Source organism: Lathamus discolor, chromosome 3 (genome assembly GCF_037157495.1).
Source record: "Lathamus discolor isolate bLatDis1 chromosome 3, bLatDis1.hap1, whole genome shotgun sequence".
In the NCBI taxonomy this organism is placed as follows: Eukaryota; Metazoa; Chordata; class Aves; order Psittaciformes; family Psittacidae; genus Lathamus; species Lathamus discolor.
The window spans coordinates 113,261,119-113,283,611 of record NC_088886.1 but is presented as its reverse complement, the minus strand read 5'-3'; the positions used below and the strand labels follow the sequence as shown (position 1 = coordinate 113,283,611).

Here is a 22,493-nt window from a genome sequence, read left to right as displayed (position 1 = left end):
AGAGGAGAAGGTATCTGGCATCATTATATTTTGCTTTTAAGGAAAACTTGAATCTGTCATTCTTTTCGATCAAAGAAAAGTGTAGCCCGTGTTGCATTATAATTTCACTGAGAGGTAAAACCTTGGTGGTTTACAGACGTATCTGAATAATCCACACAGTGGATTATTATGGATCATTTTCCTCTAAAGGGTAAACCTGTGACATCAGGGAAAGCTCCCAAAAATATTTGTGTGTTTAAAATCAAGAACTGTGCAAAGAAGCTCATTAACACAGAACCAGCGAATACTTGGTGGGGGAAATGGGAATGGATTAATGGGGCTCCTTGAAAGTATAACTATTGCACTGGCATATTTTTCAGTTGAAGATTTACACTAAAACTCTGATGCAATTTTCAGTTTATATAATGGCAGTGTTTTCCACTCCTTTATTTCTCCTTTGTTTTTAGAATGATTAATTAGTGACACTGTTCAGGTACTTGCAGAAACATTACCAACCCCAGTCATTCTTTTGTCTGACAAGATTTTTCTACACCTGGAGTACCCATAAGCACTTGGTGTCCCAATTTTTAATCTCATAGGTATTATTCAGGATTTCAGGGTTAGAAATTCCCATCACACTTGCAAAATTCCCTGATCTTCCTATGAGTAAGCGTGGGATGTACTGCACAAATATTACTAAAGCCTTCAAAGCCTCAGTAGCAAGGAGTAAAGCTTGCCAGAAGTCTGCCTTGAATTGAGTCACTGTGCCTCACCGTGGGGTAACCTAGATAGAAAGTGAAACGGTTGCAATTGGTTTTGTAATACAGTTTAATAATGCTGTGCAGGCTCTTCGGAAATTGTCCGCGTGGTTTGTTTACCTCTTCCGTTCTCTTGTTTCAAGCTGTTTCCAGCTGCTTCTGCTCCTCCATGCGCTGGTGCTCTGGTAAATCCTGCCCCTTCCCCAATGACTTGTGCTTGCTGGAAGCTGCGTGTTTGCAGCATGCCCTGCAATGTCTTCTGCGCACGAGCCAGCCTGGACGACCCTGGGTGGCTATGTGGGCAAGTCTGAGCCTCCTTGGTTATCTGATTCACTGGGGAGGAAGCAGTCTCATTGCACCTCTATAGAGTGAAATTTTTATTTAAAGTATTTCTGACAAAAGTATTTTTTCTCAGGCTTTCCCATTCTTATTTGGCCTCACAGCTTCATTGTATTTCCACAAATACTGCCTTGAGTTATCCATAATTTGCATTTGCAAGCTTCCAAGGTTTACATGTGAAAGCTCAAACTGGAAGGCACATTTTTCCCTCACTTTCACCAGTGACCTCTTACCCGTTTGCTCTATCCCACGCCCATAATTCAGTTCCCACTTCTAACTCTTTTCTGTCTTTTTTCTTAGTGAAGTTCAGAGAAATGCTGTGAACAGGTACTGCTCTGTACACAATCGAGTCTGGGATGCAGGGAGGAGTCTCTACACATCCAGCTTCAATTTCAGCCTTAAGGGAATATGTAGTTAGACAGCCGTGTGAAAATATCCTCTCAAGATCAATTTGAAGTGAAACAAAAGCTCTCAGAGGCATGAATAGCATTAATCATACAGTGAGAGAGTCTATATATGCACCAAACTTTCCTCAATTACTCAGCTTTCTCCCACTGTTGACCTCACGCATATACCAAACTGGCCTTTTTTGAGCTCTGCATTGCACCCAACCCATAGTGTGTTTGCACCATGCGCATGGTGCATACAGTCCACCCCTTGCCATCACACAGCAACCCAGCCCAGCACTCAGTAACTGGTGCATGTAGGAGCCAGGGGCCAGCTCCAGCTCCTCACCTGCATCCTCACAGATCATACTGGTGAAACACACCATGTGGAGGTGACAGCAAGAAAGGGCTGGCTGACCACACATGAACATCTACAACTGGTAGCTCACTTGCCTTTTCTAATAAAATGCTCCTCTCTTCTCCCTCTCTGCTCCCACCTCTCCCACCATTTGGGTCCAAATTCCTGAAGTAAGGCTTTCCAGGACCTGGCAATGGGTATGAGGTATTGAGGTCCACCTCAAATGCAAGCACACTGCTCCTTCCAAACAGAGTTTAATTGTGCATCAAAAGCACCAGAGTGAAGAAGTTGAATGCGCTGATAAGCAGACTTCTCCACTCTTTTCAGGGAGCAATGCTGAATCATTAGTCACTTAAGAATAAATTGCTCAGCTGAGCATAGCTTGCAACATTGTTCCTGAGGAAGCAATAGCTGATATAAACATGACTTTCCTAGAATAAGGCCTCCTAAAGTGTTTATCTATTTATCAAGCTATGATTGTATAAGCAGCATATTTCCATGAATGGTGATCAATAGCAATCTGGAAAATACTCCCTCAGATTTGCTATGACTGGTGTCTGCATTATAAAAGTGTCCTTTTTTCTATTATTTTCTTTAAAAAAACCCAAACAACTCTATGGCAAGGAAGTAAAGAAATTTGAAGCTTGAATATGTTTTAAAATCTGTATGTTAATTGCATAGCTTACAACAGAAGACAAAGTTTTCTTTCATTATTAGGAACTTGTGCGTTGAGAGTGTACTGCAAACAGTGTCACCGCTATTCATTGCCAACATAATGCTTTCATTTCCCTTTTGTTCTTTCTTGCAATGAAGCTAGTATTTTTGTTTCTTGATGCACAGCAATGTATTACTCTGGTACAAGTAATAATAAACTTCTCTCTGAAGATCATCACAGTCAAATAAAAGTACAGTCTTTCGTCCCAGGGAAATGCCTCTAGACTACAATTGTCAACAGCAATCTGCGGCAGGGGAATTGCTGCAAGGAGCAAGATCTAGGTTATTTCTGGACAGCAGCTGTCATTGGGGAGAGTGAATGAGCAGGAAATAGTTCTCACAAAGCACTGGTTAAAGGATGCTGTGCCACCCTTTCATTGCCCAAGCCTGAACAGATAGCACAAGCGGCCTGCACTACCAGGGACTCTGATGAGATCCTGTTTAGTAGTAACCTATAGGGCAATGCCATGCAGAGGGACAGTGTGACGGAGAAGGAGATTACCAGAGCAAGAGGAGGAGCAGCAGCTGCAGGCATCTTACTGCTCTAGAGGTGGGGTAGCTACCTGTTCTACCCCAGCTAGAGACAGAACCTAGAGAAGCAATGAGATTTTCTTTTTTAAGAGGATATGGAAAGACTTAAAGAGTTTGAGAAGGGAGAAAAGACAGATCGGATGCTGTGCATGCTAAATGTCTGGCATATATTCAGATAAAGGAAAGCAAACCGTACTAGAGAAGGTAGAGTTCTGCTGGTATAAGAGCATTTACAGCAGAGACTTTCTGCCTGGACACTTTGAGAAACCTCGGACTATGCCCATGCGTGAATTCATGAAATCCAGAGGGTCACCCCATCTGAACCTTGGTTCAGCCAGGCACCCTGACATGAGGCTCCCACTCAACCTATCCTGCCATGATGGAAAAAACAGCTCACCTCATCAACAAAGGTATATTTCTGCAGGAGGCACTTTGCTGCCAGCTGTACCATCGTTCCTATTTTCACTGTACTAAGCCCTGAAATATGCCCTTCCCACACCAGCAAGGACTGCTATTCCAGATCAGGCCAAAACCAATGGTATCAACCTCGGAACTAGGTAGGCAGGGAAAATGTTGCCATTATTAATCAGTTAAGAAAAATTTTTGTATCAGGGCCACTAATCCAGAAAACAGCAATTATCAGTATTTCTTGCTTTTAGGTAAGCATGTGGCTTTTAGAATATTTATAAGAAGTTGCGCTCTGTTTATTTCCCAATTTGTTATTTTTACAGTTGCCTGCAAATTTATTTTTAGAAAGCAGACCCACTTCTACCCCTGTGCTGAAATTCAGCAGCATTATGAAGCTCTGAAGAGGAAAAGGAGCATCTCCTAACGCTGGGGCAGAGTTTTTCACAGAGTTCACTTCAGGGAAATTCCTTCACTCTGGCTTCCAAACTCCAAATGAAAATTGTAAGAGTTTTTAACGCTCCATGATTCTTACTTCACTGGTACTTCAAGTGGCAGGATGGGGTGCATTTTTTAACACAAGCTGGGGATATCTCAGCTCCTCAAAACACGTTGATTAAAAAAAAATAGATCAATCCTGTATTTGCCTCCTGAGGTGTTAAACTTTGGGATAAATTTGTATAAATTTGTAAACTTGGCTTTCAGGATTCTCTCTGCTAGATTTTTCTCAATGACAGTTGAGTAAATCTCTCTTTAAGGCCTATTGTTATTTTTCAAAACTTAATCACATAAATACAATCCTAACTGTGTACCAGCTTTAACAGTAGTTTCCTAGTTCTGGCATAACCATTCTTTTTCTCTTTACCAGTCACTGGGTTGTAAAGTCACCTTTTTCCTGGTAGCAAAACAAACAAATGTGCAACGTTTACATGAGTCGTGTCAGCAGTGCAAGCTGCAGCGCTCTTCAGAATGACCATGAAGGGACTAGCCTGTGCCACACCGAGCATCATCTGGTTTCGTTTAGTGCAAAGTGTTGGGTTTTTTTTGGTTGAAGGGAAAGGAGAGAGAATAGCAAAGGGTATTTGTTTTTCTAAAGAGATATAATAAAAATCTATGCTGAGATTTGGTTGGGCTCGATGATCTTAAAGGTCTTTTCCAACCTAGTTGATTCTATGATTCTGTGATTTCCTCCTATACTGGAGGGGTTTGGTATACCCCCTTCTGTTCATTGCATATATTCGAGGTAATGGTGTAGAAGCAGCTGTAGCTCTGAAGCCCCTGGCCAGTCTGCCAAACCCACACGTGAGTAACCAAACCAGCTGCCTTAACGTGATCTCACGTCACACTTCAACTGCACCATCAGCAAGATCACACCATGTGATATCGATGATGCTGCATAGGATGTCCTGCCAAGCCTTGCCTGTCAAACACGAGAAGAGCCACCAGTTCTCTCCATGCTGACCATTTTCAACATGAAGTGATGTTAGATGGGCTCAAAATGCTTTTGGTAGACTTATTAATGGTGGTCAGTGGGTTTATCTCTTAAGACAAGGTGATTTCTTTAATCCATGTGTCACATATAACCCATGAACATCCTTACTATTAAATACCCTCTGGTGAAAAAGTGTTGCTGTTTTAGAATACCGCTTTGTTTTGAAATGCATCATTTTTACTTCATATTCTATGCTTTTAAAAAAACCCAGATTTCTGTCTCTGAGCTGTGCTCGTAAAGGTGGTTAACAGCTTTACTTCACATTCTACATATGCTCAGTTTAAATACTAACTGTGAGAGAGATAAATTTAGACATGAAGGCATGTCTGCATCAATGAGGAACAAATTTCAGCCTACAAAGGTACAGCTTCATGTCTTTACAAGTGTCTGCAAATGACCTCTCTGAAAACGAAAGCTGTTGGCAACCTTGGTGATTGGTATCTGTTGGGCAACCTGGTTGGTCTAGGAAGTAGAAGGAAGTAGTGTGTCATATAAACGTGCAGGTTTATGGAATGTAATTCTAAAACAAATATGTCTGGTTTCATAATTGCTTTGTTGTTAACTTACTTGTTGAATTGTGTCATGAAAAAGCACAGTGACAGTCAATAGTAGAATTATCTTTGGAATCCAAGATTTTATACAAAAGGCAACAGCTGCACCAGTTTCCTTTAAAAGAGCTGATGACCTCTCCGGTGCTGTGCTAACCTTCAGACATAAAGCACACTTTCCTTTCATTTTAAAACCTATTTCTTGACATGGATATTTTTGGTATAAAACTCTTAAATCAGGAGCTTCCTGCTGCTTCCCAGCTCAAGCATTTTTCATCATTTTACCTTCCTGCTATAATCTGGGGAAGTAACTATTTTCATAGCTGTCTATTTAGTTTTTTATACAGTGTCCACTGCTGTTGGGCTCGAGATTTTAACTCTATTTTCAACTTTTATGATTTTAGTTTAGCTTTAAATCTTGCAGGAAGCTATTTCATACTACATTTCAGGTTTCAGCTGATAGGTTTTGGTGACCTTATAGAGGAAAACGTGCAGGCTGCCAGTCCCCTAAACCCTTCGAATAATTTGAAATAGAAATGGTTTGGAACAGCTGATACATTTAACTCTGAATGTTAGCAGCTAAGCATGCTTACTAACTACTTTGATCAAGCTCTTTTTCCTGACAAAACTCCCTTTGAAATGAATAGGACAGAGGTTCCTTTCACTTCAATGGGAGTTCTCAGACATGGGGAGAAAGGACGACTTCATAACCTTTAAAAAGACTCCCCTAGTCCATTCATTTATCTCCGGGAAAGCTCAGCACTTTCCCTTGTGCTGAAGTTGCTAAGCCAGCCTTCTGGCTACTTTTAGGCTCCCTTCTAGTGAAGCTTTGCTTAAACACAAGATCAAAACACTCTATAATGAGGCTGCTGCTATCGAGGCAGGAACCCTGAATGCACAAGGGCTCTATCAGTGACATCGGAAGTATTTGTTAGCATAGATTTGCCAGCATCAGATTGCTAATCACATCTTCTAACCTCACACAGTGTGTCTCTGGCATGTTACAGAAGACAATTTTCCTACACATTCATATCTTGATGAGAATTTTTGTGTATTTGCACTCATTAGCACTCTAAAATTCTAGTTATCTTTTAACATCACATAATTGATTAAGGTTTCAAACACTCCACAAGGCTGAACAACACCATGCCTTTTCAGAGGCCATTAACCACTTCTAGAATCTCTGCTCCTATACCTTCCATGCTTTTATTCTTGTAGCACTTCTACTTATAACAACACCCAAAATAAAGAATTATTGCATGCCCATGTCACAGTAATGTGCACTGAGATTTCTTGATATAAAGAAGGGATGCTTCTGCTTGGTGTAAGACTAATGCAGTGAGATGTATATTATTAGCAAAAAAAAAAAACAAAAAACAAAAAACTGGAAGAAACTTGCAAAAACCCTACCAGAAATAATGACTGTTTTAGGCAGCTATTGTGAGAACAAGCATTCCTTGGGTTAAATGTCACTGTAGAGAAGCAGAACCAAAACCAAGGTCATGATAAAGCACCCAAGCCTATGGAACTCTTAACCTTTCACTGATAGATGTGTTCAAATGAAATTTGGGTATTTTTGGTCTATCCAGTATGTGAGTGTTCAATTCCATTATCTTCTACAGAAAATACAACGACAAGTCAGAATTCAACCAATGAAAAAGTAATTTCATCTGAGACATTGGTTCAGATTTGTGCATCAGAATTATTTTATCTATAGGTCGGGTACAGCTCACATTTTTTTTAGAGCTGAATGTCTTCAGAAAACCTGTAATATTTTACAAGATGAAGAGACCAGATTATGTACTCAAAAGATGTATGGTTCTGGCTTAAAGCTAAGCTAGTGTAAGTTGAAACTTAAGTTCTGTCCACGTTTGGCTCTGTGCAACAGCTTTTTTGAGTACATAAAAACCCCTCAGTATCCTACAGTGCATCGCTGGAAAAAAATTGCATTGCCAATTGCATTGCCTGTAGAAATAAAATAATGGGATGGGTTTAGGACTAAGAGCCACCTTGAGGGTAAATACGTTGCTTTTTTTTAGTCTTTTTAAAGCAGTGAAAGAGACCAGCATATGCACACAAAGGGGAAAGGCTATTAGTATCTGTTCAGTTCTGCTAAATGAAAAGCAAAAAACATCTTATGGCAGTGTGTAAAATGCCTCTTTCTTGCTAGAAGGGAAGCAGAGAAAGGAAAGTCTTTCTCGTTTTATAACAACTTGAGGAAGTATTTCAGGAGGAACTGCCTGTTCCACGCAGCTAACCTAACCTTTTCACATGCATGGTATCTGTACAGCAGGGCTGTAACACCATCTGTGTAATGCCACTTAGATGGAAAATTCATGAAACATGAGCTGAAAATGCATTTTATTTACTGGAAGCGCAACTCATGCCACTCATACGCTGTTTGTCAACAGCTGTAGGGGAGGCTTACACTTGGGTGCAATTTTAGATATCTCTGCTAAGATGTGAAGGTAGATGCTGGCAGAACTATAAATTCTAAGCTAGAAACTACAAGACTTAAATATTCGTGTGTTAATTCTAATCCAAATCAGGAATTGTTTATTTTTACAAATAAAAATATTCTCAGGGAATTTAAATAAGTGCAGTCTATTAGTTTTTATTCTTTGTTCCTTTTCTTATATTTTTTCAGCTTCATTTTTTCCTATGACTCTTACTGAACGTTAACCTGATGCTTTGATAGGAGTCGCTAAAGTAATTCCAGATCTCTTTTGCAAGCTAATTTTGGCCCATGGCTCATGAATGTGATGTTACGGCTGCTTTTATTTTTTCACCCTCTTGTGCCTTACTGCACTTGTTTCATCTTCCTAATCTCTCTGACACAATTCTTTATTCTTCATTTTGTAAATCCTGTGTTATGAACAGTAGCTGTATTTGCTGTATAAAACTATATAAATAACAAATGCAGCAGGTAACTAAAAATGAACAGGAATGTAGGGGCTGAACCTACATTGGTCAAGCTTTTGGGGGTTTTTGTTTGTTTTGGGGTCTTTTTTTTCCCCCATTAAAAATATATTAGATACAATTGGCACTGTGGTCCAGATAGTAACATTGTCAAGTTTTGCCTGACTAACGGTTCCAGTTTATTTCAGAGACAGAAGTTGGTTTTGACAACTCTAAAAGCTCTCAGGTGGAGGTGAGAAAAAGCAGCTGGCCTGATCTCAGTGTCAAAATAACATGGAAGTGATGGTGTAATTGAAGTACTAAAAGGTCTTTGATGAAAGGCTTCCCAGTCAATACATTGAAGAGTGGGAAGCTGTGATCGTCAGAGGATTACAGCTTTGTCCACACACAGAACCTGGGATGATACTTGCCAAATCTGGTGCGTGATTTTTGCCGAGCATTGTGTCCTCTGAAAGTGGGCTGATTAGGAGTGGGACACTTCCACAGCAGGGGAGCATCAACGTGCGTGCACACACCACGCAGCTACCCCCGAGTAACTCCAGACCTGCGGACAAGTCTGTAATAGAAACTTCTGTGCATGAGAAGCACCTTATTTTGCTGTACATGGAACTTAACCCCTCTTCGAGGCTCTGTCCGTGCAGAGAGCCATACAGGACATCACTCCTCGGGGGGAGGGAGGGAAGAACAACTCGACAGGTACGAGTTTGTTCCTGAAGTGCTGGCTTGCATCAGTAACTGAGGCTTAATTCTCCTGACGGGTTTTTATTGCTAAAACATTTTCCGTTCAAAACGGCTTAACGATGCGTGCGCTGAAGAGAGGAGCCTGCGGCCGAAGCGCCGGCTCCAGCCCAGCAGAGGAGCCCGCCCTTCCCGCCTCGCCACGGCGTTACTCTCGGCGTCTGTCACCGGCTCCGGGGCGGCCGGCAGCAGCCAGCAGCGGCGGGGCGCTCGGCTCGCAGCTGCCGCCCGCCCCGGCACCGCTTTCTCCAGCCACAAGCTCCTCCCGCTTCACTCTCCCAGTGCTCCGCCCGCAGCGGGGGGCAAGAGGGAGACGGCGAGTCCCCACGCAGGCCTTCCCTTCCCTACCCTACCCCGGCCCGGCCGAGTCCGCCCCATACGGCCGCGTCCACAACACGCTCCTCAGCCTCCCGCCCTTAGCTGCGCGCGCAGCCCGACCGCTCCTCTACCTCCTCCCTCCTGGCCTCTCCCCCCTCTTCCCCCCCCCCAGAGCTCTCGCGTTGGCTGCCGGGATCGCTGGCCGCTTTGGTTAATGTCCGCCATGTTTGCCATGGCGCAGGGAGCGGATCGAGCGAGCCCGGCGCGGATCTAGGGCTGCGGGGCGTGCGCTGTGAGCTACGGGCGGCCCCGCGGAGAGCTGTTCCGGGGCGGCGGGACCCTCCATGGTGGTGCGGGCCGGGTGCGGGAGTGGCTGGGAGGCGGCGGCGAGGCCGCACTGAAGGCCCCCCCGCCCGCCCGGCCCCGGGGTGTTATTGTGAGGGGGAGACAATGAGCAAACTCTCCTTCCGAGCCCGGGCGCTAGACGCCGCCAAACCGCTGCCCATCTACCGCGGCAAGGACATGCCCGACCTCAACGACTGCGTCTCCATCAACCGGGCTGTGCCGCAGATGCCCACGGGGATGGAGAAAGAGGAGGAATCGGTAAGGGAGCGCGCAGGGGGGGCACCATTGTTTATCAGACACCCCCCTCCCCTCACGGGAAATAGGCCATTGGCATTCACCAAGCGCACTACGCACGCTCCCCACCGCAGCGCTGCACGGTCCTGACGGGGCCCTGCGCAAAGAGCGCAGCGTAAACTGCTGTCCGACGCCGTAAGCGGGCCCTGCTCCGCCATCTTCTTTGCGTCCCGACTCGCGAGTGTTTTGATTAGTGGGGGGAGGCCTTTACGCTAGCGTAAGAAGGAGGAAGGCGCAAGATGCATCTCCGAATGAGCGAGTGAGCGCTGCGGCCGCAGTTGGCGTAGCGTGCCTTTGCTGCTGCCGCTTCCCTTGTGCGTGGGGAGCGAAGCGGGAGCGGAGCAGAGCGGGGAGGACCGGCGGGAGGGCGCGGGCTGGCGGCTGCTGCTTGGCTCGAAGTGCCGCCTCGCTTGCCGTAGCGGCCTTGCGGCGGACCTGCGAACGGAAAGCGGAGGAAGCGGGAGCGGGACTGCCTGCCTCTCGCCTCCCGCTGAGGCAGAGCGCTGCAGAGTGCCCCGCCAGTGCACTGCCGGCAAGCTGGGCGCTGGGAGGCTCTTGGGGACGCTGCAGCGACAAGCGGCTTTTTGCCTCTTCTGTACCTGCTGAAAGCGGAGGACGGTCGTGGGCTGCACTTTGTACTTCCTACAGATTGTCCCCTTATGCACTGGCAGGGCAGGGGGCTGGAGTGGACAGCGAGCAGCTTTGGCTTGTAGAGCTGCTGCAGGAGCAATTCTCAATAGTTGTAACGAGTGAGCGTCCTGCTCGCACTTTTTCAGAAGAGATGCTTTGTGCTGCCTGCTGTGCATACCGTGTCAAATGCATCACATGGATGTGTTGCACTGTTAGACTTTTAAGCGTTTAAATTATTTCTAAATAAACTAGCAAGTGTTAAAAATAGATATGTGGCTTGTTATTCTTGTAGTGTTAGGGTAGAAAAGGGGGAAAAACTTAAGTGTTTGGGGCTCTTGATGAGGAGTATGAGAGCGCTACTTTGAAAATGCTTGCCCACCGTTCTTGTGATTTTTTGAAGGTACTGCTTTGTATTACTGATCTTTAAACATTGACTCTTGCTCTCTTTAGAATTGTATAAGGCTTAGGTACAGGCTAGTGCCTAATGTGTCTGTACTTGTATGCAGAGCCGATAGTAAATGCACCCTCAAGAATTTTTTCAATGAATCCATGTCTCCGCCTCAGCCAAACCTCTAGGCACATGGATTGGCTTTTCAGATGTTACAGCTGTCAAAGGAGGCTCCGTGCTTTCCTGATTGGTTTTTCTCACTTGACTGTGGATATTAAAGGCATCCCCTGTCTTACTGTTGTTGGGGTTTGTTAGTTTTTATTTTCTCCATTGTTTTACAGTGTGTAATACACTGTCCTTAAAGCTTCCAGTACTTCCCAAAAAGTAAATTTCTGTTGGCATCTGGGAGTGTATCTGAAAGAAACAAGTGTGGTACTAATGAAGCAATGTTGGAAACTAATTTGGTTTCCTTAGTCTTCAAAGTCTGCCTTGCAGTCCTGTGTTTGCATTTAATGTTTATAAAATATGGTTTATTTTGCACAATTATTGTGTTAATTTTATAAATCATGTTTTAAATAAACTTTTTAATGGAAAATTGCTGTAAATGTTCAAGCAAGCTGCTTGTGGACTGCTTAAATGAGTGTGAAGATCAGGTTTATATTTCAATAAAAATGCTTTAGTGCCATATGAAAATGTTGTTTTTTTGTAAGATTGAGGTTTTATTTTCTCTGCGCTGAGATTTGGCTATATTTGATTCATTATGCACTAGTCTCAAACTGTAATGGTCATCAAAGCAGTTTGTATGCATAGTGCTAGATACATGAGCCGGACAAGGCTATAAACTTCCTGTTAATAGATGGTTTAGAGTACTGCCATGGAGTGACAGTTTCATTCATAGGATAGCCCTTTTCCCAGTGTGGCGCAAATAATTATTTAACGTAGATTTCTGTGGTGGTGTGTAAAGCCCTTCTAGGAAAAGCTGTGTGGAGGACAGTAGTTACATATTTGAGAAATATTTAAACAGCTTTTATTCACAGTAGTATTTTCTGTGATCGATCTGTTGTATTTTGAAAGGGACTTTTGAGGGGAGAGAGAGATCCACATACTTATTTTTGACATCTCCATCACTTGAATGTCTCAAGGCCTCTTTTTAGCAGAGGCATTTGTCAGGGGTGCATCTTTGTGGAAGGTGTTTGAACCATCAGGGTATCTCGTGATTTACGTGTGCTCTACAAAGACACAAAGCTCGTGTTACTGTGGCTCCAGTATGCTGCCTGCCTTCCTGTATGCAGCTTAGGTGAAATCAGGGAAGTCTTGTAAGTACACTGTGCTACTGTATCATGAGGTCAGAAATCATCTTCCAAAGGACTGACTTTCACCAAGAATTAAGTATTTACAGGTTTACAGGATGTAAAATGGCTAAGATTGACATGTCTGGTCTGTTCTTTACAAGCTAGTCTTGCTAGTACAGGCATGTGATTTACTTTGTTCATGTTTGGTGTTTTGTATAAACAGAAATTCAGATTTTGGTCCATTCAGTTTTAATGTGGGTTTTTGTGTGTGGGTGGTTTGTGGCTTTTTTTTTTTTTTCCTAACTAGTAGTATTGTTTGTAACTATAAAGGCTTAAAGCCTGTGAGGCCTTAATAATTATCACTCATTTCTACAGCTATTATCAAAGTTATTTGGACCAAGTATTAAAGTGTCATACAGTCACTTCAGTCCCAAACTGGGCAACAATACACACTGCTAGTCATCCCACTAAAAGAAAGTATACTGCCCAGCTCATCTGTATGAGCATCTTGACTTTTCTTTTGATTTGATCTTGATGAATATTCTGGAACAATTTCTATTTAAGTATCTTGGAGATTTATATCCACTCATAGCATTTTACAATTCAGCAGCTCATTTCTCTCACTTGGAGATTACAGCTGTGAAAGAATTAGGCTTCTGGCCTGTAGCATGTTTATGTTAGCAAGTGTTTGTAATTTACTCTAAATTAAACCTGAGGAAGAAAACTGTGTGGGTTTGTTTTTTGTTTTTAAACTTGTGTGAGAGACTGATTAATATTAAGCAAAAGCAGGAAGATGACCCTTTGTGAGCTGCAAAAACTGAGCAGGGACATCTTGTATTATTGTGGGGTTTTTGTTTCGTTCATTTTTTGTTTTTTTCCTTTGATGAGTAAGAGTTGTATTTCATAATGTGAATTCTTTTGGCTAGAAGGGGGAAAAGTTGCAGAATAGATAAGCCCTGCTTTTGTTTCTTACCACACAACTGTGTGTTTTTTATTTGAATGCATATTACTGGAGATGGGAGAAAAATCAGGCTTAATAATGAGGCAAACTGAGGCTGAAGGCTTTTGGAAGTAAATTTACTCGTTGTTAGGGTGCTAAAAGCATGTAGTAATCAATGATACTGAGATTGCCTGGTCAAAGCTATTTAAACATTCATCTCAAAATTCTTGTTTGAACACGCATTCATTTACAGTTAAGTTTGACATCACATGGCAAGGGTAAGGTTATAGAGGAAAAAGTGCACAAATAGCAAGCTAAGAACATGGTTTAACCTTATTAAAATGCTGATGGAGTGCGAGTGAAAAGTTACTTTCATTCTCAATCCTTGAATAATGACCTCAGATGATCTTTCACTGATCATTAAATACAGCATTCAGTTTGAGCATTTTGACAGCTTGGAAGTAGTTGACTTGAAGAAATTTACTTTTTTCTTGCTTTCTTTTCTGTTCATACTCCCTCCATCTCTTGGTTTCAGTTTCTGTTGTAATGCTGGAAACTTGAAGTGTTTGTCATCTGGCTTGAAGGCATCCTGGATCTAGTGATGCTTCTGAAGCAGTGTATTTGTTCTCCTTTCAAAGCAGGAAGCTTTGCACAAGTCATAGCATTTTGTTTGGATATTTTTGCTGATACAGTGTAACGTAATGAATATTTTTGATGGTGCAATGAACTGGGGGAGTTCAGGCAGGAGGACTTTGAAATATGTACGTAACACACATGAGATTAATGGCAACAATTACTTGCTTTTTAAATAAAAGTTTGATATAACCTGGCCCTACCTTCACCTTTCCTTGTACACATTCTTATGCCTAGACATTTTTGTGTGTGTGATTTCTGTTTATAAGATCAAATAATGGTAACTTCTTAATCTTTTTGGAGGGGCTTCATCCTGCATGTATGAGCTTCAACACATTGGTGCTGGTTGGGGACTTCAGGGGTACTCTACTTTTGTCCCTTCTGTCTAGTGCTGAAATGCCACATGTTTTACAGAGCTTGCATTGTTTTGTTAGTCTTATTAACCAATGGTGTCACTTACTTTTATAAAGGGATTCATGGAGTTGGTCACATACTAGAGCTAATGGTCAGCATAAAGACATACAGTCTTGTTTGATGCATACTCTGTATATTGGAATTGAGTTGCATGCATCTGTGCCACCTGCTTGCTTTCTGCAATGGAGTTTGGAGTCTGCTTGAATCTGCCCTCTCTGCTCCAGAGACACTTTCACGTCATTATTGGGAAGATGCATCTTTTAAAGCTGATTTTGTACATGGAAATGTTACAGATAGGAAAAAAAAATACGTATATTCATGCTATGAAATGCATTTTTAATCCTAAATTAGCAGTAATTATTTATACTAACTAATAATTGTTACCAAAAGATAGCTTAAAACATTTAGCTTGAATTTTGTGATGATGATGGCATTTTCTTTTAGAGACAAAGTTTTATTCTCAGTTGTGCTGTTGACATCCATGACTTCCAGGTACATGCTTAAATAAAGGCAGTCAGTTATTACAGACTCGTACAGAAAGGGTGAGGTCGGAAGGGACCCTGGAGGTCATCTCGGCCAACCCCCTGCTCAGGCATAGCAACCTGAGCCTGTTGCCCAGAACTGTGTCCAGATGACTTTTGAGTATCTCCAAGGTGGAAGCTATCAAATGTGTGAGCACTTAAGGTACTGACCATGAGTACCTATCTCGTACTGACTGGTGCACTCAGGCTTAGGTTTTAAAGCCATAAATGTACATAAATGGCTCCCCATGTGGTCAGAACCTAATCTAGCTTGAAATTTGTATGTTTGATGTGCCTTCATAACCTGTGGTTGAAGCCTCGAAGTTGCTTTCAAATGAGGGACTGTGTAGAAGAAAGAAGCAGCAGGACATCATTGTGTAAAATAGAAGGTCAGCAGAGGATAACTTCAGTTCAAACCATGCAGATACTAAAACAAAAATCCGTCAAAAAAACCTTTATGGAAATCCAAGTAAGAAACTACGAAGATTGTATTTCCATGCAAAACTAAGTGAAATCAAGACAGGAGACTCTCCTTAGGAAAGAAATGGGGTTGGTTTGATTACAGTGGACTGGGTTATGTGTTGGGGAAAGATAAGTCCCAGTAGAAGTTTATTTCTTGGTTTGGGTTCAGCATCTGTATTTACTTACCTTGGGTATGTTTGGAAACTGCTGTGTGTAGTCTTCATTTGTGAAATAGTAAACCTCAGTTTGGTTTGAGACCTCTTACCGTGTCTTCAGGTCCTGTGTTTTTCTCCCTCCCTTGGAGAGCCATTCCTTCGTGCAGCGACATTCCTCACAAGTGCACATCTGAAGTCCCATTCCAAGGCATTATTTCAGCTGTGATCCTCTCTCCTTCCTATGCTTTCATCTGCTGTGTTTTTTGGTTGGTTGGTTTGGTTTTTTGGGTTTTTTTGTGTGTGGTTTTTTTTTGGTCTTTGTTGTTGTTGTTGTTGTTGTTGTTGTTGTGGCCACATGAAAGTTCCTTTCAGTCCACCGATGGTACTTTGTAATGTCCCGTTTGAGAATGATGTATCAGACTTAACACCAAATAGATTGGATTTTGTTAGCTCGATACTCCAGTGGGGGATGAAAATAACCTGCAGATGAATGAGGACCTCATCTCAATGCTAGAGTAGTTGAGCATAGTTAACTGATGAGCTCTTAAACTGGGTAGCTGTAGTTTTAATTTGTTCTGTCTGTATTTATGTGGCTGAAGTTAAACAATACAAAGATTTGTTTTATGTCTCAAACTCAGGATCAGTTTATAAGGGTTTAACACATTAACACCTGTCAGCTATCCTGTGGCAACTGCTTGTGAATATAGGCTTAACCTGTGCAAACACAAAGTAATGTATTTTGAAGCATGCTTTTAAGATACAGCTGACCCACAGTAAATGTGGCCTGCAGCTTGTAGGAGTGGTCTGCTCTTTGGAGTACTGAGGTCCATCTGATTCACTAATGGGGAGTGAAAGCCCACCGGGGAAAGGTGAGCATCCTGCTCTTTGAGAAGTGATAGGAGCGTGTGAGGATAGAAGGCTTGGGAATGGAGAAGTATGAGGCTACTGTGCTTTTGGTGTCATCCTGAGGTTAGATGGGTTCAGCCTTATCTTAACACCACAGTCTTAATTTAGATAAGGTTGCATTTTTGCTGCAGGCTAGTAGTGTGCCTGCCTGGGGTCAGTCAACATTGGTCCATGGAATCTGTCCTAACTTGTTTGGGTGCCAGAGTTCATAGCACAGAACAATGGTATCTGTGTGGACGTTAATTGAGAGTCACACCTCAATTCATTATGCAGGAACTTTCCCTTATAGGTACCTTTCCTTTGGATAAGGTGCAATTCCATGACAAAAGCTTAGGAGAATGTTTTGAAATTTGCCTCTCTGCTCTGCCACTTAGCTCTGGAACATCTCAATTGTAGGTAGCATTTTCTCCTTCAACTTAAGAAAAACTCAGAAAGAAAGGCCCCAGGCAGCTTTTGTTGTGTTTTGAATTACATTGTGCCCGATTTCATATTGTTCCTGCTTGGCAAAATTTAGCACTAGTCAGCTTTGTACAATTTCTCTGCTGATTGAGATCAGTTGAGATGTCCTGTTTGAATGATTCAGATCAACAGACATTAAATCAGCTTATATCGATCAGGGTTTTAATTATTTTTTATGAGAGACTATTTTGATTGGTGGTAGACATTCAGAAGGTTTTGTAAGTTATTTTGCCAACGAAACTAATAAACTTTGCCTTATTTATACTTATTTGAAGTTATGTGCCTTAGCATATTTATTATTCAAGCTGTTCAGCTTTTAAAGAGATAAATAACACATTTAATATCTGCAAACATAAATCACAGTTAAACCTTAGGTGTCCCAAAAGCCACTGGTGGCGAAGATCAATTGTAGAACTGAAATTTCTGTAACAAGTAAAGAAGAACTGAATTACTGTGTATTAAAAGGAGTAAGGAGTAGAGAGTTCTGTGAAACTAATGTCAATATAGACTCATAATTTTGCATTTAATGATGACTAGTTCTGATTCAAAGGAATGGAAGTGTTTTGGAATGTACTATTTTAAGGTTTTTATTTTAATCTGTGTTGTAAATTCCTACTTGTTAATATGTAATAATCACTGTATAGTGTGACTGAGGGTCTTGGCTTAAAATACTGTTGCTGATCATAACAGAAGTGCCCTGAATATAGGGGAGCAGAAGTTTGCAGAAAAAAACAACCCCTAAGTTCTTACTTTTCCTAATTTACTTAGAAATCCTAATTACAATTAGTTCATATAGCCAATAAAATGCCTAATCCTTTAAGGTAAAAGGGGAGATAACCAAACGGAGTCTTCTTGCTTGGTTGTTTGGCTTTTTCTTAAAAAGCAAAAAAACCAAACCACCATAAACAAAATGAACAAAACCAACCCCCCCCCCCCCAAAAAAAAAAAACACAAACAAAAAACCCCCAAAGACCAAAAAAAACCCAACAAAAAAACCCAGCAACAAACAAAAACAAAATGACAACAACAACAACAAAAAAAAAAAACCCACAGAAAAATAACCCCAGGCTTATTTCTTCAGAAATAAGACAATGAACTGCCCGAGGTAAGAATTTCGGACTTTATTAGATACAAATATACCTTTGGTTTGTTACTTTAAATGCACACTTCATAGTGGAAGGAGCTGATGCCAGAGTTGCATCCCCTCAAGTAAGTTACTTAGCAAAGAAAAATGCCATTCCCTGTCGGTAAATATGTGAGATAAAACTGGATTGCTTTTGTTCGAGAGACTTATTTCTCTGGTCTCTGAAGTTTGTCTGCTTCAGTCGAATTCTTCTGTGTAAGGTATTTTCTCATGTTTGTGTCCTCTTCATTTGCAAGAAGTTAGAGCTTGCCCAGCTTGCCTTGCAGTGCTGATCTCCAGTTTGTTAAATGTAGTTTTTCACCAGTTTTCCTATTGCATCATGTCCCCTCTGACACCCAGGTACTTCATGTATGTATCAGGTCTTAGCCAGTGTATTTATAAATGCTTCCTCCTCCTTTTTTTCCCTAGTTGTTTGCTGTTGCTTACATTTTAATTTATAATTTGGTTTTCTTAGGTTTCTGCCATTTTTATGTTATGTAACAAAACCTGTTTCTATTTTGAAGCATCCTGGTAATGTCTGATTTCTGTGTTCTAAATTCAGATATAAACAAAATACTGGATGTCTTGTATCCAGTGGCTACTAAGTTAAGATAGCGACATGCTGTTATTACAGAAAGTTAAAAAGCAGTAATACATGTTGCTTGAGTTAAAGGTATTTGGCTTAAAAGGGAGTTTTGTAGTTCGCTTTTCATAATTCCTATCCATTACTGCATGTGTACTTGAGTGTTAATTTTTTTTTTTTTTGACCTTTTTCTAAGTTGTCCTAACTTTAGGACTAATCTCTGGTATCTCTCTTCAACATGATGGATCTCCAGGTTTCAGCACTTTGATGAGGACACTTATTTTAAAAACTCTGTAAGATACAAATTCCCTTGTATTGGCTTATGTACCGAAATCCATAAGAACTTTGGATCTTGCTCCTGGAAAGAAAATGTTACACGTAGTGCAGTAAGAGAGGGACAGGTACTGTAAGCAACTTGTTCTTGAATGTTAAAAGTTACACCTGAAACTTTCCAGGAAATTGCGTTGCTGACAAAGATGAAATTAAGGGGCTCATTTGGTGCCCAAACTTGTGGTAATGTAACTGCAGCACTAAGGCACTAAGTTCTGCTTTGACTGTAGAAACTTACTTAAAATGCACACCTTTTGTTGAAGCATCCATACATGTTCATACCTCTTGATCTTTGATGGTTGTACCCAGCCTTTGGGCTTCTGACAGGTACCAGCAAAACAGGACCCCATATAACTTGTGTGGTTTGAGTGAGGACTGTTGTTTTCCAAGAACAGATCTTTAATATTAGAGAAACACAGTTTCATTGCCAGCCATCTTGGAGCAAGTAGCCTCAGGCCTTGTAACCACATGAGGCCAGTGAGTAGCTTCAGGTGAGGTTTCTGTGCTGGGACCAGAAGCAGTGTCTTACAAAATTGTTGGATAATACAAGTCTCCAGTTGTGGGAAGAAGTGAAGCAGCAGCCGGTGCTACACTGGGAGACAGAGCCTGTAGAGTTTGTTGGAGAATTTCCACAGTCTTCCCTCCTGGTCACTCTTCCTCCCTTCTTCTGCAAGGAGCACAGTTTGGTGACTCGTGATCACACAAAGGTTTTGATGCATGGAGCCAGGAATCAAACTGAGTTCGGATTTTGTGTATAATGTTTAATAAAGGGGAAAACTAGTTATTGTGGAATCTCAGCCTTTTAAGATACATTGTGGGGTTAACTACGTGATAAGTAAGAGGATATTTATGTATGTAGGTGTTTACTTTTCCATCCCCGTTTGTCTGACCTGGGACAGTCAGGTTATGCTAATTGAAGCAGACTGTAAAAAAAAAAAAAAAAAAACAAAACCCAAACAAACAATAAAAGGGAACTTCTCAGATGAAATTTGTTGACAGTCATTTCTGTGTCAGATTGCATTTGTTACGTGGTGAATGATGCCAGTGAATTACAAGGAGCTGGAGGAAGCTACTGCTTTCTATGATTCTTGACAAGATGTTAACAATATTTGTAAGTTTTTTCTCTTAAGGTCATGAAAAGGTATCTTGAGGAAAAACAGGTCCTGCTTTCAGGAAATTTGAATTTCTTGAAGTACCCTGTACAGCCTTTCTGAAACTAATTTTTAATAAATCCAGTTAATCTGTTGTTGTAACAGTAATTCTTTTTAAAATATTTCATGTTTTGACAGACTGAAAACTTGTATAATTAAATGTAGCTTTAAAATACAGTGCTGTGGTTCGTGTTTTTTATTAAATCTCCTAAGCAGTTACAGTTTCGCAGGAATAGTGAACAACCATTTCTAGCAGTGAGAGATTGCTGATGTTCTTGATAACATTCAGTATGACTGTCCCATTCAGTAGGATAATATTTGGGATATCTCACAGTTGTTTCATGTCCATTGCTACACGGTGACATTGTTACAGTGACTAAAATTGCATTGCGTGTTTTTTTTTGCATTGAACTCACTTATTTTTGTTTGGCGAGTGCTTTGGTTTTGTGTGGGGTTCTTTTTTGTTTAATGTTTTTTGGTTTGTTTTTTGTGGTTTTTTTTTTTTTTGGGTGGGGGCAGTTTCTTGTTTGTTTGGGGGTTCTTTTGTGCTGTGAGGTTAACTTAAAAAAACCACAGAAATGATTGTGACACACTCCGGTCATCTCCCTTCTTGTATACATCCATCAGTGTCTCATGAGCTGATTACCACTCTTACTTCCTAACTTGCCTGTAGGTGTTTTGTAGTGCTTAAGTTGGCTTTAGTTAAGACTGCCAGAGAGGAAATGAAGACTTTTTTTATTTTTCTCCAAAACTGGATTTGTCTTCATTTAGGTCCATGGCTCCAGTGTAGACCTGTCTGTATCTAGGCGTGAAGTGTCATCCAGGGATGATGGCCTCAGGTGTTGGCTAGTGGCCCTTCTGTTGTATTGTTTCAGCCTGTATCAGCATTCTTGAGGTAATATTTAGGTGACTTGGTTATGATCAGATGATTTGTATATGAAGAATTCAGAGTAGCTTGTCTTTGGTTTTTAGATGGCTCCAGCCATCTGAAAGAAAAGGGGTTAGGAGTGTCATATTAGAGAAACCACACTATGGTCAAATGTGAAACTGAGAAGTGGTTCCATGAGCCTTTTTCACTTGTAAGGAGGGCCTTACACTACACTTTCCCCTGCTTCTGGTGGGTGTTCTTGAGCCTCCTTGCACTGAGTGTCAAACCCCATAGGGAAACTGAGAGGAGTTTTTGTCCCATAGAGCAGCGGTCCTGTAGAGCTTTGGGTGTGCTGGTTTGGACACTGCATGAATTTTTGTTGTTAGCCCCGCTCCCTGCTTCACAAGTAATACATCCTTTTAAGAGGACACTGTCTCAAGGGTGACAATTGCTGTGGTGCGCAGACAAGTTTACTTGTCCAGCCCAGAGAAAGGAAAGCAGGTCTGTAAACAGGTCTGCAGGCAGGTGTCTTCTTTCTTCACAGCCCCCGCTCTCCCTGTTAAGCCCTTCAGCTGCTTAGATCCACTTTCAGTTACAGTAATTTCAAGGCAAGAAGTCAATCCTACTTCAGGTAATTGGTCATAATTTTGTTTATACTAAGTTGACAAGTCCATAGATCTCTTTTTGAAAGAAAACAAATAAAAAAGCTTTGGTATTGAGTTACAAAAGCCTCATCACCTTGGTGTTCGGGAGACAAATTAATCCTTCTTGATAGACGATTCCAAACCCTTTTTGCACTGAGGAGGATAAATATTCATTGGCTGTGTTTTTTCTGGCGGTTAAGTACTGAAAGGGGTAACCACAGAAGAAGACCAAAGAGAGTGCTTGAGTGCATGCTTTTTATGTTGGAAATCTCGTAAAAGAAAATAAAAGCCTCTGTGTGTGTGTGCAGAGAGAGAGAGTAGATAGGGCTGTGGCTTTAGAAGGGGGAGAGGCCTTTTATCAAAGTAGCATTTGAGCTTCTGTCACTGAGTGTTGACTGTTATTGGCTGAGGTTGAGATGAGTCTGCACATTTCAGGTTAAAGTTCTCTACTTTTTGTTTCTGAATCTCCATATGAAAGATAAAAAATTCAATTTGTACTTCCTAAATTAAATTTAATGTCAAGAAAGTAGCATCTCTAGACTTTAAGTTTTCCTTATTTTCTTTGCTTTAATTCTGTTCCTGATTGCAGGTACTTTGGAAGGCTGACTTTAGGTTGGTCTAGAAGTACCTTATTTTGAGGTAAAGCTGTTAATAAATTCACTTTTCTCTTATACATGTAGTGGAGGGCTGTGGAGTTAAATTTACCTTGATCAGAAAGTTGATTTTGACAGATAAGCTGTGGTATGTATGTCTTGTTCCCATGGGTCCTGGTAACATCTGTCAAGATACTTCTTTCATTAAAGTCTACACTGTTGCCAGTAGCTAATGTAAATTGTGTGACCTGAAGCTCTGTTGTGAAAGGACTGGCAA

General features: G+C 41.4%; 1 protein-coding gene across 2 annotated transcripts in view; it reads left to right on the top strand.

Moving 5' to 3' along the window:
• Positions 1-9,688: 9,688 nt before the first annotated feature.
• EPC2 (enhancer of polycomb homolog 2) overlaps positions 9,689-22,493 on the top strand; it is a 50,586-nt gene continuing 37,781 nt past the window's right edge. For both annotated transcript variants that reach the window (XM_065671236.1, XM_065671234.1), the window contains exon 1: positions 9,689-10,088. In XM_065671236.1, the coding sequence (XP_065527308.1) occupies positions 9,936-10,088 (153 nt within the window). In that variant the 5' untranslated portion in view covers positions 9,689-9,935. The remainder of the gene's footprint in view (positions 10,089-22,493) is intronic.